At 68.1% G+C, this 11693-nt stretch overlaps 2 protein-coding genes across 2 annotated transcripts in view; both read right to left on the reverse strand.

Moving 5' to 3' along the window:
- The window catches only part of HCN2 (hyperpolarization activated cyclic nucleotide gated potassium and sodium channel 2), a 23513-nt gene extending 19772 nt beyond the window's left edge, over positions 1-3741 (reverse strand). The window contains exon 1 of the mRNA XM_046638341.1: positions 2945-3741. Coding sequence (XP_046494297.1) covers positions 2945-3741 — 797 coding nt within the window. The remainder of the gene's footprint in view (positions 1-2944) is intronic.
- An 832-nt stretch (positions 3742-4573) lies between these two features.
- BSG (basigin (Ok blood group)) overlaps positions 4574-11693 on the reverse strand; it is a 7475-nt gene continuing 355 nt past the window's right edge. Inside the window, exons 2-8 of the mRNA XM_046637961.1 lie at positions 6738-6894; positions 6216-6304; positions 5997-6133; positions 5649-5925; positions 5442-5466; positions 5245-5315; positions 4574-5162 (exon numbers count right to left, since the gene is read on the reverse strand). Of these exons, the coding sequence (XP_046493917.1) occupies positions 5252-5315; positions 5442-5466; positions 5649-5925; positions 5997-6133; positions 6216-6304; positions 6738-6894 (749 nt within the window). The 3' untranslated portion in view covers positions 4574-5162; positions 5245-5251. The remainder of the gene's footprint in view (positions 5163-5244; positions 5316-5441; positions 5467-5648; positions 5926-5996; positions 6134-6215; positions 6305-6737; positions 6895-11693) is intronic.

Genomic DNA, 11693 nt, shown 5'->3' on the forward strand with positions numbered 1-11693 from the left:
CCGCCCGCGCCCCGCCCCGCCCCGCCCGCTCCGCGCGCGCCCGGGAAACTGAGGCCCGGGGCCGGGGACGGCCCAAGGTCACGCGGCCCCAGGCCTTGGAGACACGCGCGGGCCTCGCCCCAGGAGGGGAAACTGAGGCCCGCGAAGCGGAAGGACGCGCCCAAGGTCAGCGGGCCCGGCCTCTGCGCGCGTCCTTGGCGAGGGGCCTGTCCCCGCGCTCGTCGCCTCCGTCCGAGGGCACAGCGGGCGGTGCCGCTGACGCCGGGCTCGGAGACGCGGGCCGCCCCCGCCGCCTCCTTCCTTTCTATAGGTTTGAGAATTTCCATAATAAAAGGACGATTTTAGAGGCCGCCGGAGTCCTGGCTTTGTCCCTTGAAGGCCCCGGACCGAGGCCTCGTGTGGGGAGGGGCAGAGTGGGGTCCGCGCGCGCGAGTCTCCGGCTCCCACGGTCGCCCCCTCTCCCCACCTCCTGCTCACGAGGACAGGCCGACGAGAGGAGCCCCCCCAGGGTGCTGGCGACCCCTGCCTCGAGCAGTGAGGGCAGGGCGTCTCCTGTAAGGGGGTGGGCTTTAAAGTGGGGAAGTGCCCAGGGTCACAGGTCCCACCCCCCCCCCCCCGCCCCATTTCTCTGGCCCCTGGGCTCAGGCCCCCAGCTCTGGGAAGACCCCCTCAGGCTCTTCTTCTGGGCTGGAGCCAGCTTGAGGGTGATTCTTGGTGTCAGGTGACATTGGGGACTCTGTCCTTAGCCCCAGTCCCCACCCCAGCTGTACCAGAGAGTGGGAGGTGTCCTTAGGGGAGGGTGGTGGGGAGACAGACGGAGGAGAGAGAGGAGGCCTGCAGGACGGTAGGAGGGGCTTCCTGGGACCCTTCAGCCTCACAGCACCTTTCTGCCTGAGGTCCTGGCGGTGCCAGGGCCCTGAGCCTGAGATGGACGACTCCCTGCACACAGTAGGTCTTCAACAGCGATTAAGGGATGGGCCCATCTGGACAATGGGAGGCTGAGCCAGGCCATCTCGCACACCCCGCCAGCCTGGCCAGAGCCGTGGAGATTCGGCGCCCCCACCAGGCAGGTCTGGCCTCCTCCCAGGGTGCCACCTCTGCCGTGCCCTCCACCAGACCCGCAGCCAGACAGGCAGGCAGGGCCGCTGCCGGTCCGTGGTGGCGAGCGGCTGGGCGGGCAGCAGCGTTGGCTGTACCAGGCTGGGCCCGCCCCAGGCAGATGTGTGTTCCAGCTGAAGGGGGACCTTTCATGCTCACCCTGGGAAGATGTCAGTCCGGGCAGGCGGCCAGGGCCCTGGGGCTCGTGGCTGAGAGCGGGGAGGCGGACCCGCGGCCCAGCCTGAGGGCCCACCACGCCTGGTGGCGGAGAGGCAGACACAGCCCTCCTCCAGGGGCCTGGCCTGGGCCTAAAGGCAGAGGACTCGGCGACCTGGGGACCCAGGCCACTCTGAGCCTGGGGGCCTCGTCCCCAGGTCCTGAGCACTGCTCCCCCACAGGCTGCAGCCGTCTCTCCCACCCGCTCTCACCCCTCGTCCAGGCCAGGCGTTCGTTCATTCCCTCATTCATTCAACAAGGACTTACTAAGCACCTGCTCAGGGGCTGGGATTCAGAAGGGAACCTAACGGTGCTGAGAGCCGCACAGAAGAGACAAAGGACCAGCACGGCACACGTGACGTTTAGTAGGGGGCACATCCTCCCTTAGAAGGTGGTACAGGCTACATGACTCAGAGCCGGGAGAGGGGATGAGGAGGTGCTGGGGGCAAAGTCCGGGGGGCCTCTCGGAGGAGGAGATGTCTGTGTGAAGACCTGAAGGCAGGGAGGGATGGTGTCCTGTGGACACCTGCAGGAAGAGTATCCTGCAAGCAGCAGAGCCTGTGCAAAGGCCCTGAGGCAGGACAGTGCCCAGCTGTGTGAGAAAGGATGCTGAGGATCCAGGGGTGGGTGTTGGGGAGGGGGACACCCAGAGACAGCAGGTGGGCCTCGACTGTGTGCACAGGTTAAAACTGACTCAGTTGGGGGCCGGCCTGGTGGCACAGCAGTTAAGTTTGCACGTTCCCCTTTGGGGGCCCGGGGTTTGCTGGATCCTGGGTGCGGACATGACACCGCCTGTCAAGCCATGCTGTGGCAGGCATCCCACATATAAAGTAGAGAAAGATGGGCATGGATGTGAGCTCAGGGCCAGTCTTCCTCAGCAGAAAGAGAATTGGTGGCAGATATTAGCTCAGGGCTAATCTTCCTCAAAAACAATAAAATAAAAATAACAAACCAAAACTGAGTCAGTTCACGGTAGGTTATGGGCTCTTGATCCCCATGGCCTCTTGGTGGAAACCCCTTTCCTCCTGCCGTCCAGTCGGCCCCCGACTCTGCTCCACTGTCACTGGGCTCCAGGCACAGAGCCTCCCGCAGGGCAGCTCCTTGGGGCTCTGGGCCAAATCCTGCCCACCCCGTCCATGCTGGCCCTCGAGCCTGCCCACCCCCAGCCTCCCCATGAGCACTGAAGCCCGTGTCCTCCTCAGTTGGGGCAGGTCCTGGCGGAGCCCAAAGCCCGCAGCGCGGGGCCCTCAGGGTGAGACGAGCCCAGGACCAGGGAGGGGCCGGAGGATCCACTGCCACCCGGATTCTGCATGTCTGACCTGCCGTGGGGGTGGGACAGGGCTCCACGTCTGACCTGCCGTGGGGGTGGGACGGGGCTCCACGTCTGACCTGCCGTGGGGGTGGGACGGGGCTCCACGTCTGACCTGCCGTGGGGGTGGGACGGGGCTCCACGTCTACCGCTGGCGTGGGAAGGGGGCGGCGCGTCCCTATCTCAGAGCCACACGTGCAAACCCCACTGTGTGGAGAGAACCCAGACGGCCAGTCCTGAAGCCAGTGACCTCAAGCAGAGAATCTGTCTCCTGGGCCTCAGTTTCCTTGGCGTCTGCAGTCCTGCTGACCCGGGACTCACCCTGATGCCCTTTCTCCACACCCCAGCCGGTTCCCTGCCAGCTCTGCCCTTTGCTGCCGGGCGAGGCCCCAGCCCGCTGGCTGCCTCAGGGCCCCACATAAGGCAGCAGTGCCCTGGGAGCCACGGCGCTGGGGTGGGGACGGGGCTGGCTTGGGCCGCTTCACAGGGTGCCCAGCGAGGGGACGCGCAGGCCCAGGAAGGCGCCCCTGCTCCTCCGACGGCCCCTGTGCTGCCCCTGCCCCTCTGCCCTCGGCCGGCTGGACCTGAACCCCCCAGGCACCCGCCAGAGGAGCCCCCTGAATCTTGGGACTCCTCCATCCCACCCCTGAGGAACCTGAGGCAGCTCTAGCGGCTGCCGCCTGGTCGCTCCCCAGCGCCATGGGCTGCATGTTGCAGGCGCCCATTAAATGCCTGTCCGATGCACGGAAGGACAAGAGCTCGGCGCTGAGAGGAAGCATGTGTGTGACCAACTTTACTTCCACGCGGGGACTGGAGGGCCCTGGGGTGAGCAGCGTCGTGGGGGGGGCTCCTTCTGGGTAAGCCAACCACACGTCGGCAACCGCCTCCGGGGTCCTGCAGCCGCTGATGCTCCGGAGTCCCGGGCCGCTCAGTCCGGCGCCGAGGGGGCGGACAGACCGCAGCACCCAGAGGGCACGCGCAGTGTCGCCACGAGGAGCCCATTTCCTCCCCAGACCCGTAGCCCCGGGGACATTGGTCCTCCGGGCCGGGGAGTCCGACGGTGGGCGCCGGGCTGGGGTCTCACAGGGCCGGGGGGCCTGGGTCCCGCTCGGCGGCATGTGCGTGGCGCCCTCTGGTGGCGGCCGGGCTCCCTGCAGGCTGTGGGGCCGGCATGCGGGGGGCGGGGGTGGGGTTGGGGGCACCCAGGAGGGCACCGAGGCCTCGCTGAAGCGTCCTGTCCGCAGGCAGGGCGCCCCTGTCCACCCCAGGCCCGCGGGGTCCCCAGCTCGGGCCGAGCGCCCTCAGCTTCCGAGGTGGTTGTGCTGGAGTTTTGCCGACGTTGAAAAGATAGATTCTGCGTCTGAGCTGCTGCCCGGCTTCTCTGGAGACTCAGCAAGAGCCACCGGGACCCCTGCCTCCTGCACCCGAGACCCTCACCGCACCTGCGACGGTTGGGCGTGGAAGCAGAGCCACCCCGGACAAGCCGTTCCCCTTTCTGGGACTCAGTTTCCCCACTCATCGGGGGGAGGCGTGGATGGTCCATGCCGGGCCCCAGGGTTTGGCAAGGGCATGCCCTCAAGGCTGCCCCTTGACCTCCGGGCCCCAGAGAATGCCCCCCTCCCTGTAGCCGTTGGCGTGCGGGTTGGTGAGCATGAGACCTCCTCCACCCTCCATGGGGCCCTGCCCGGGGGCTCCTGGGGCCCTGACTCCATCCCCCACTACCGTGCCCTGGCCTGACCCACTCCCGGCTGCCCCGGCCCCTCACAGACCACCCGGACCGTGGGTGCAGGCAGTTGAGGCGGGTGGCCTCTGGGACACCCAGAGGACCCCCCCACCTGCACCCCTCATCCTGGGAATGGCCTCCAGCCCCCAGCCTCACGGGGTGACGCGGCCCCATGGCTGACCCCCCACAGCTCGCCTGCTGAGACCTAGGCGCGGCGCAGACAGGACTCGAAGAGGACGCGGTTGGCCTTTATTGGTGGTCAGGGCGCTGTGGGAGGAGCCTCGCTGCTGGAGAGGGGGCCCAAGAGCTGACTCCACCCCAGGGGGTGGGAGGAGTGAGGGGGCACCCGAGGGGCCGGCAGCCCGCCGTCAGAGCCGTCCCAGGCATGACACAGACCAGGACCGACAGCGCCGGCTTCAGACGGCAGGAAGCTCGCACTGCACGACCTGTGACCTTCCGCAAAGGGCAGGGACCGGGCGCCGGCCCACACACCTCGTGAGGTGGACGCGGCAGGAGCCTGGGGAAGGCCGCCTGCCCTCCGCCTGGCCTGTGCAAGGGACCCGGGGGACACGAGGGGACACGGGGGACACGAGGGGCAGGGGAGAGGGACGCGGCCTCTCTCGGGGCTCTCGGAAATGGTGATGTAGGAAAAACACAAGCCCGGGGGACAGAATCCTACACGCAGGAAGCCCTACTTTAGTTCTTTATAAAGGAGAGAGACTGGTCTGGATCCGGGTGGGTCTCCTTTCGGAGCAAGGGGCGCGGGGTGCGGGCTCCCAGGGCTGGGCAGGCCTATGCAGACTCCTCATCAGCCACCTGCGGAGGGCGGGGTGTGGAGAGCGCGCTCAGACCCCCGGCCCTGCCGCCCGCACGGAGCAGGAGCCCCCCACACACTCACCGCCGCCTCAGCTGGCGTTCCTCTGGCGCACATTCTTGTCCTTGTCGTTCACGTGGTGCCCGCTGCTCTTCCTGTGGACGACCGGGCTTTGGTGCTCAGAGGACCAAACAGCCGGCCCCTCCCCAGACCCAGAGGACGGCGTCCAGGCCCTGCCGTCGGACCCCACCCACCCCCGCCCCCGCGAGGCCGGGACTTACAGTGGAGTGGAGCCTGCATCCTCGTCTGCACAGAACGCAGCCGCATGCGAGAGAAGGACAGGCCGTCAGTGGGGTCCCTGGAGCGGGACCTCACAGGCGGCCTGTCCTGCTGGCGCTCGGGCCAGCCGGGGAGCCGGGGCAGGTCGCTGGGAGGCCTCGGGTCCCCCACCCCCCAGGCTGGGAGCAGAGCCGAGGGCACAGGCTCACCGTCCAGGATCTCGTCCGGCTTCCGCCGCTTCTCGTAGACAAAGATGATGGTGACCAACACGAGGACCTCGGCCACGATGCCCAGGAAGGGCCAGAGGGCGGCGAAGCGGTTGCGCACGCGCAGCGAGATGACGGCCTGGCCGCTGCCAGCCGTGCTGGTGCCATTGCAGACGTACTGGCCGGGGTCCGTGGTCAGGTCCAGCTTCGAGATGCGCAGCTCGGTCTTGGACTCCGAGGATGTCACCAAGAACTTGCCCTGGGAGGTGTTGGTGATGACCTGCAGGCAGGCGGGCCTTTAGGACCCCAGTGGAGCCTGGAACCCCCCTCCCCCCGTGGGCGCACCCTCACCTGGTCCGCAGACTCGCTGATCTTGTACCAGAACCAGTCGGTGACCGGCGGGAACGAGGTCGACTTGCAGGTCAGCACGACAGACTCCCCCTCGGTGGCATGCTCCGACTTCTTCACGGCCTTAATGTGCGGCCGCCCTGGGGGCGAGGAGGCCAGCGTCCCTCTCTGCACCAGCAACTCCACGCACCCCCAGGCCGAGCCCGCCCGCCCACGGCTCACCCTTCACTGTGATGCTCCTCCTGCCCACGTGCTCCGGGAGGAAGATGCACACGTACTCCCCCGAGGAGTCCTCCTCGTCCATGGCCACCCTGAAGGCAGACGCGGGTGGGGACACGTGTCCGAGTGGGCGTGGCGGGAAGCCCTGGCTGCGGGGGGCAGGAGGGGCGTGTGCCCACCCCATCAAGGAGGGACCGGGTGGGGACAGGGCCACACCAAGCCTCTGCTCCCAGCGACCCCCGAGCCTGAGGACAGCGGGTGTCCGCAGCCCAGTGAGGACGAGGCCCCAGGGCGGGCGGCCACAAGTGCCGGAGGGTTAATGAGCCGCGGACCAGGGATGGGGGTGGGGAGGCTCAGAGGCCGGACAGGCCGTGCTGTCCAGCAGCCACTGGACCCTCCCGGGCTCCCCAGGCCCAGGTCCAAGCAGAGCTGGTGTCACGTCTGTCCGAGAGCCCGCTGACCGCAGAGTCCTGGCACGCGGGCAGCGGTGGGGACGGGGACTCGGGCCCTCGGGGCCGCACTCACTCATACTCCATGCTCTGGCCAGGCAGCGCGTCCTCCTTGAGCACCTTGCCCGCCTTCACCCAGCGGTGGCCGATGACCTCGGCGGCGCTGTCGTTCAGCGTGCAGCTGAGCCGGGTCTTGGAGCCGAGCTCCTCCTGCCCCGGCCTGATCCTGCTCTCTGGGGTGAAGCAGAAGGGCATAGGGTCGGGACAGCACCCAGCCCGCCCCCGCCCCCATGTCCCCACCCCCCGAGTCCCTGAGGTCGGCACTGCTGGGAGGGAACACGGCCTTGCCGGACCATCCGGAGTCGCGCCTGGAAGGACACCCTCCCTGTCAGCGGCCTCGGTGTGCAGAGCGACCATGCGGACGCAGAGTGGGACATGGGGTCGGGAAGCGTTTTAACGGGCCGGGTCTGAGGCGTGGGGATAGAGACCAGCGCCCACCCTGGGCCCCAGACAAAGACGAGGCATCATGGCCCGCTGCTCCAGCCCAGCACAGACCCCAAGCTCCTCTGTCACAATGAATCCGTGGCCGCTGGTCAGGGTCCCTCACCGGACGGTCTGGCAGATCCCATCTGCCCCCATTAGGTGAGGCCGCCAGGGTGGGACCGGGATGCTCGGGCCTGGGGGGACGGTGGGTAGGGGGCTCCAGGGGCCCGTCTTGGAAGACCGAGCGCTCCCACAGCCCCTCACAGTCGCCACCAAGCCCCCACTTGCCCGGGACGCTGATGTGGGCTCCTGCGGCCCCTCTGCTTGGCCTCCGACTGGCGACCCCCCTGTCAGCGAACGACGTTCCCCTTGGGAACCAAACCTGAAGATCCCAGAGCGGGGCTGAGGGGCAGCCAGGGTCTCTGGGAGCTGGGACGGGGCTGGACAGGGGCTCCTGGGGACCCCAGACCTGCGGGCACAACGGAGCAGGGGGTGGGGGAGCAGGGGAACCACCAGAACCAGGACCCTGTGCTGAGGGCAGAGCCGCCCTGACCCTCGCTGACGCCGGCCGTCGCTGGAGCAGCAAGCCCCCCATGCCCTCTCGGAGCCTGTCCAGGGCTGGGCAGATGTCACCTGGTCGGGGGTGCCCCGCCGCCCCCGCCTGCTGGCCTGAAGCAGAGCGTGACAGCGTGACAGTCATTCACCCAGAAGCGCTGTCGGCCGTCCTGAGCCCAGGCCCGTGGGACGCGGCACAGAGCTTCCCCTTCGGCCCGAGCGCAGGAGCCCTGGCACCAGGTCAGGCGACCAGCAGAACACGAGCCGTGTCTGAACGATGTTGGCCACGCAGAGCGGCCCCACGAGAACGCGGACCCCGGGACCCCAGTGGGAAACCGCGAAACCAACACGTGGAACCAGGTGGGTGGCCAGAGATCCTGACCCCACTGGACGGTCATCTCAGCACCAGTGTGAGCCGACTCCACAGGCAGCAAATCTCCACTCACGCCCACACCCCACCCGAGGGACACAACCTGACTGCACGAGGGGACCCCGCCTGGCTTGCTCCCTGCACCCAGAGACCGTCAGCTGGTCGGTTGTTAAGATTATCAGACCTCAAACCCAAAAGGGCAGCAGACGGCCTTTCTCTGAGACGCCACAGCGGGGCCTGTTCTAGAAGGGTCCGTGAGACAGCAGGGGGCGGCGGCAGGGGCCTGGCAGCGGGCCCTACCCCACCCCCGGGACCGACTGCAGAGGGCCCTCCCTCCCCAGTGGCCTCTCCCGCGTGGACGGGACGCCCGCAGGGCCGGTGCTCAGCCTCACCACCGGCGGGCGGCTCCTCCATGAGGACAGGGGTCCCCGGACTCCAGCAGGACAAGAGGACCTGTGGAGATGCCCTCAGCAGCTCCTGGGCGCACACACACGCACACACACACACACAGTGCCGCACACGTGCAGTTAGACAGATGCACACATGCGCACAACACACATGCACACGTTTACACAGGCAGTGCACGCACACAGACACACACTCAAGGCCGAGGCTGCGCAGGACGGCACATGCAGGCTGCTGGCGCCAAGGCCCGGGCCCAGGGTGCACTCAGGACAGGCACGGGGCGGGTCTGGATGCCGGCTGCCTGGACAGGAGGCTCGGGCGCCTGCACTGTCTTCAAGGAAGTACCTCCTGCCTCCACATTTCTCAGGAGTCAGGAGTCAGGGTCTCCCAAGATAGCACAGCCGTGGCCCGTGCAGAGTGGGGGGTGACTTGGGGCACAAGCGAGGCCGGCGGCCCCTCCCAGCCCAGCTGCCCGTCCACCGCGGCTGCACCCCTGTCCCTCAGCCAGGGCTGCTGGAAAGGACCTTGGCCAGATCTGTCCCAGCCTCAGCCCTGAAGGCCACCTCCAGTGGGGGCCGAGCTGGGCCATCTCCAGCTCCACCTCCCTCCCCAGTGTCTGAGGACCCCGCAGCCTGAGGGCCACACGCAGCAGGGGACCGAGCCAGGCCACCTGGGCCACCTGCCAGCCTGTCCCCTAAGGAGTCTTCTCTGTGGCCTGGCTGCGTGCTGCCACGTGTGCTGCATCACCTGGGGACGTCTGGAGCATCACAACGGTGCTGGCCCACCTAGGTCACCCAGGGACCTGCTGCCACAGGTGACATGACCTGTGACGTGCAAACGTGGGGACAGCAGGGGGCGACAATGGAGCAGGGCAGGAATGACGCCCTCCGGTGCCCCTGGCCAAGCCCAGGGCCCTGGACACAGGGAGTGGGGCACCCCGGGGGAATCCACAGGGAATGGGATGGGAGGAAGGACGGGCCTGGCCCTGAGCCACCCTGGAAACTCAAAGACCCAACTCTGCCGCGTGACCGGAACCCCAGTTCCCCGTAGGGTCACCTTCATCTAAAAACAGCCACCCACTCCGCACCCACTGGGGCAGGGCCGGGGCGCAGGGCCAGGCAGGCCTCGTGGTCAGCAGCCCGGGAGCCCTCGGGACAAGGCTGCAGGCACCCGCCCTCCACCCCGCCCGCTGCCGTGCAGCAGGCCCGGCAGGACAGAACATGTCTGGGACGCCAGCCCGGCTCACCGTCTCCCACCCCCAACCCCGCCAGCACGCGGCTCCCCCGACCTGAGGCTCAGAGGGCCCACGTCACCAGCCACAGGACCAGCTGGCAACCCCGTGCCAGCCCATGCCGGCCCAGCAGACGACGGGACCCTAGATGGTCCCGGGGGAGCCTGGTTCTCCCGGAGAGGACCTGAGCGCCAGCAACATGCGGGTGGAGGAAACCACCCCTGCAGGGGCCCCGAAGCAACTCCTACTTCACTCACCCGGGGGGAGGGTCGTCCCCAGCCCCGGGAATAGAGGTGCTGTCACACGAGGAGGGCCCCCCGAGAAGCTGACACCGGCCGAGGCCTCCTCCACCCACCGGGCCATCGGCGCCAGGTCTGAGGGGCTGGGGCGGACTCGAGGCCTATCTCGGAGCTCGTCTGAGTCCTCCCAGAGGCGCCTGCAGGCTGGCCGGAGGCCAAGGGCCTGGGCCCAGAGGCCGTCAATAAACGGTCGCTTTGGTCATAAGGAAGAGAAAAGGGGTGGGCTGGGATCTGGAAGTGGGTCAGGAGTGACCAGGTGAGTCCCTCCCGGCCCCGCTCAGGGCAGCCAACCGGGTCAGGGCTCAGAGCTCCTGCCTCCCGGGAGGGCGCGGGCCGACCCTTCTGGGCTGCACTTTGTTCCCTCCGCGCCCGACACCATAAATCTTTAACCCAGGACCACAGGCCGAGTCGAGACACGGGAGAGCGGTCGTCCTGGAAAACGCCTTAACTACGTTCCCAGGCACATCCCCCCAACCAGACATCTGCCACCCCAAACCCGCCCCCGCCGCGAGGAGTCGAGACAACCAGCCTCCCCACGCTTCCCACTCGGCACCACTCGGCCACCTTGGGGCATCTCGCCTCCAGTCCCGGGCCTCAGTTTCCACCCTGTAAAACGAAGAGGGGAGACTACACGCCATGTCATCCTGGGCCCCGAAATCACACAAGATGGAAGGAAGCAGAGCGACCGGGGCTCCCTACAAGGGCTCAGTGTTTGGGCCAACAGCCGGGAGCAGGTGCGGACCCGGTGCAGGCCACGGGACCCAAATCCCGGCAAGAATGACAATCCCCTCCTGCTCGCAGAGCCGGCCCCCTTCAGGGACATTTCCGTGCATGTGGCTCCAGCGTCCACTTGAGGACAACAGCCCACTCCCCGGGTGAGAGCCAAGGGCTCAGGGAGTCGGGGGGGTCCCTCCACTCACCCCCAACACTCCCCGGGCAGGGAGCCCCACTCTCAAGTTGTCTCCCCAGGCCCCAGAGGGGCCGCTGGAGGACCCAGTGGGGTTGTCCCTTCCCCTGGTGGGGGTCCCTCCAGATCCCCTCCCCAGGGGCCCCCATCCAGGGGTCAGGCCGGCTCCAGACCCCTCCCCTCCCCTCCCCTAAGCCAGAAAATCAGGAGCTTCGCCCCCAGTACCACCCTGGTCAGACCCCTGGGGCCGCCTAAGCAGATACTGCCTGCCCCCAGCCCCACACTGCCGCCCCTGGAGGTCCCCCCAAAGCCTGAGAAACCCCCCCCATCTGGCAGTGCTGCGCTCGGAGCTCCCCCGACCCACTCCTGAGTGCTCCCAAACCCGGGGACCCAGTGCAACCCTCCGGGGTCTCCCCAAACCGAGGGGACCCACAGCACTGCCACACCAGAACTGCCCCCGAGCCCCACGCAGGACCTCGGCGGGGACCCCCTGACACACAGTACCGCCCCCAGGAGCCTCCGAGGCCCCGCAAATCCCAGGGAGCCCCACACTGCCGCCCCCAGGATCCCCCGGCTCCTCCCAAATCCTAAGGGCCCCCCTGGTTTCCCCCAAACCCCGGGGAACCCCCCCAAAACCCGGGGAGCCCCCACGCTGCCCTACCTGGGAATCACTCGGGTCCCCCCAAACACCGGGTCCCCCCTGCGGTCCCCCCAAAGCCCAAGGACACCCCGCGTTGCCGTCCCCGGGATCCACCTGGGTCCCCCAAAGCCCGGCGACCCCC

This window comes from Equus quagga, chromosome 14 (assembly GCF_021613505.1).
Source record: "Equus quagga isolate Etosha38 chromosome 14, UCLA_HA_Equagga_1.0, whole genome shotgun sequence".
NCBI lineage: Eukaryota > Metazoa > Chordata > Mammalia > Perissodactyla > Equidae > Equus > Equus quagga.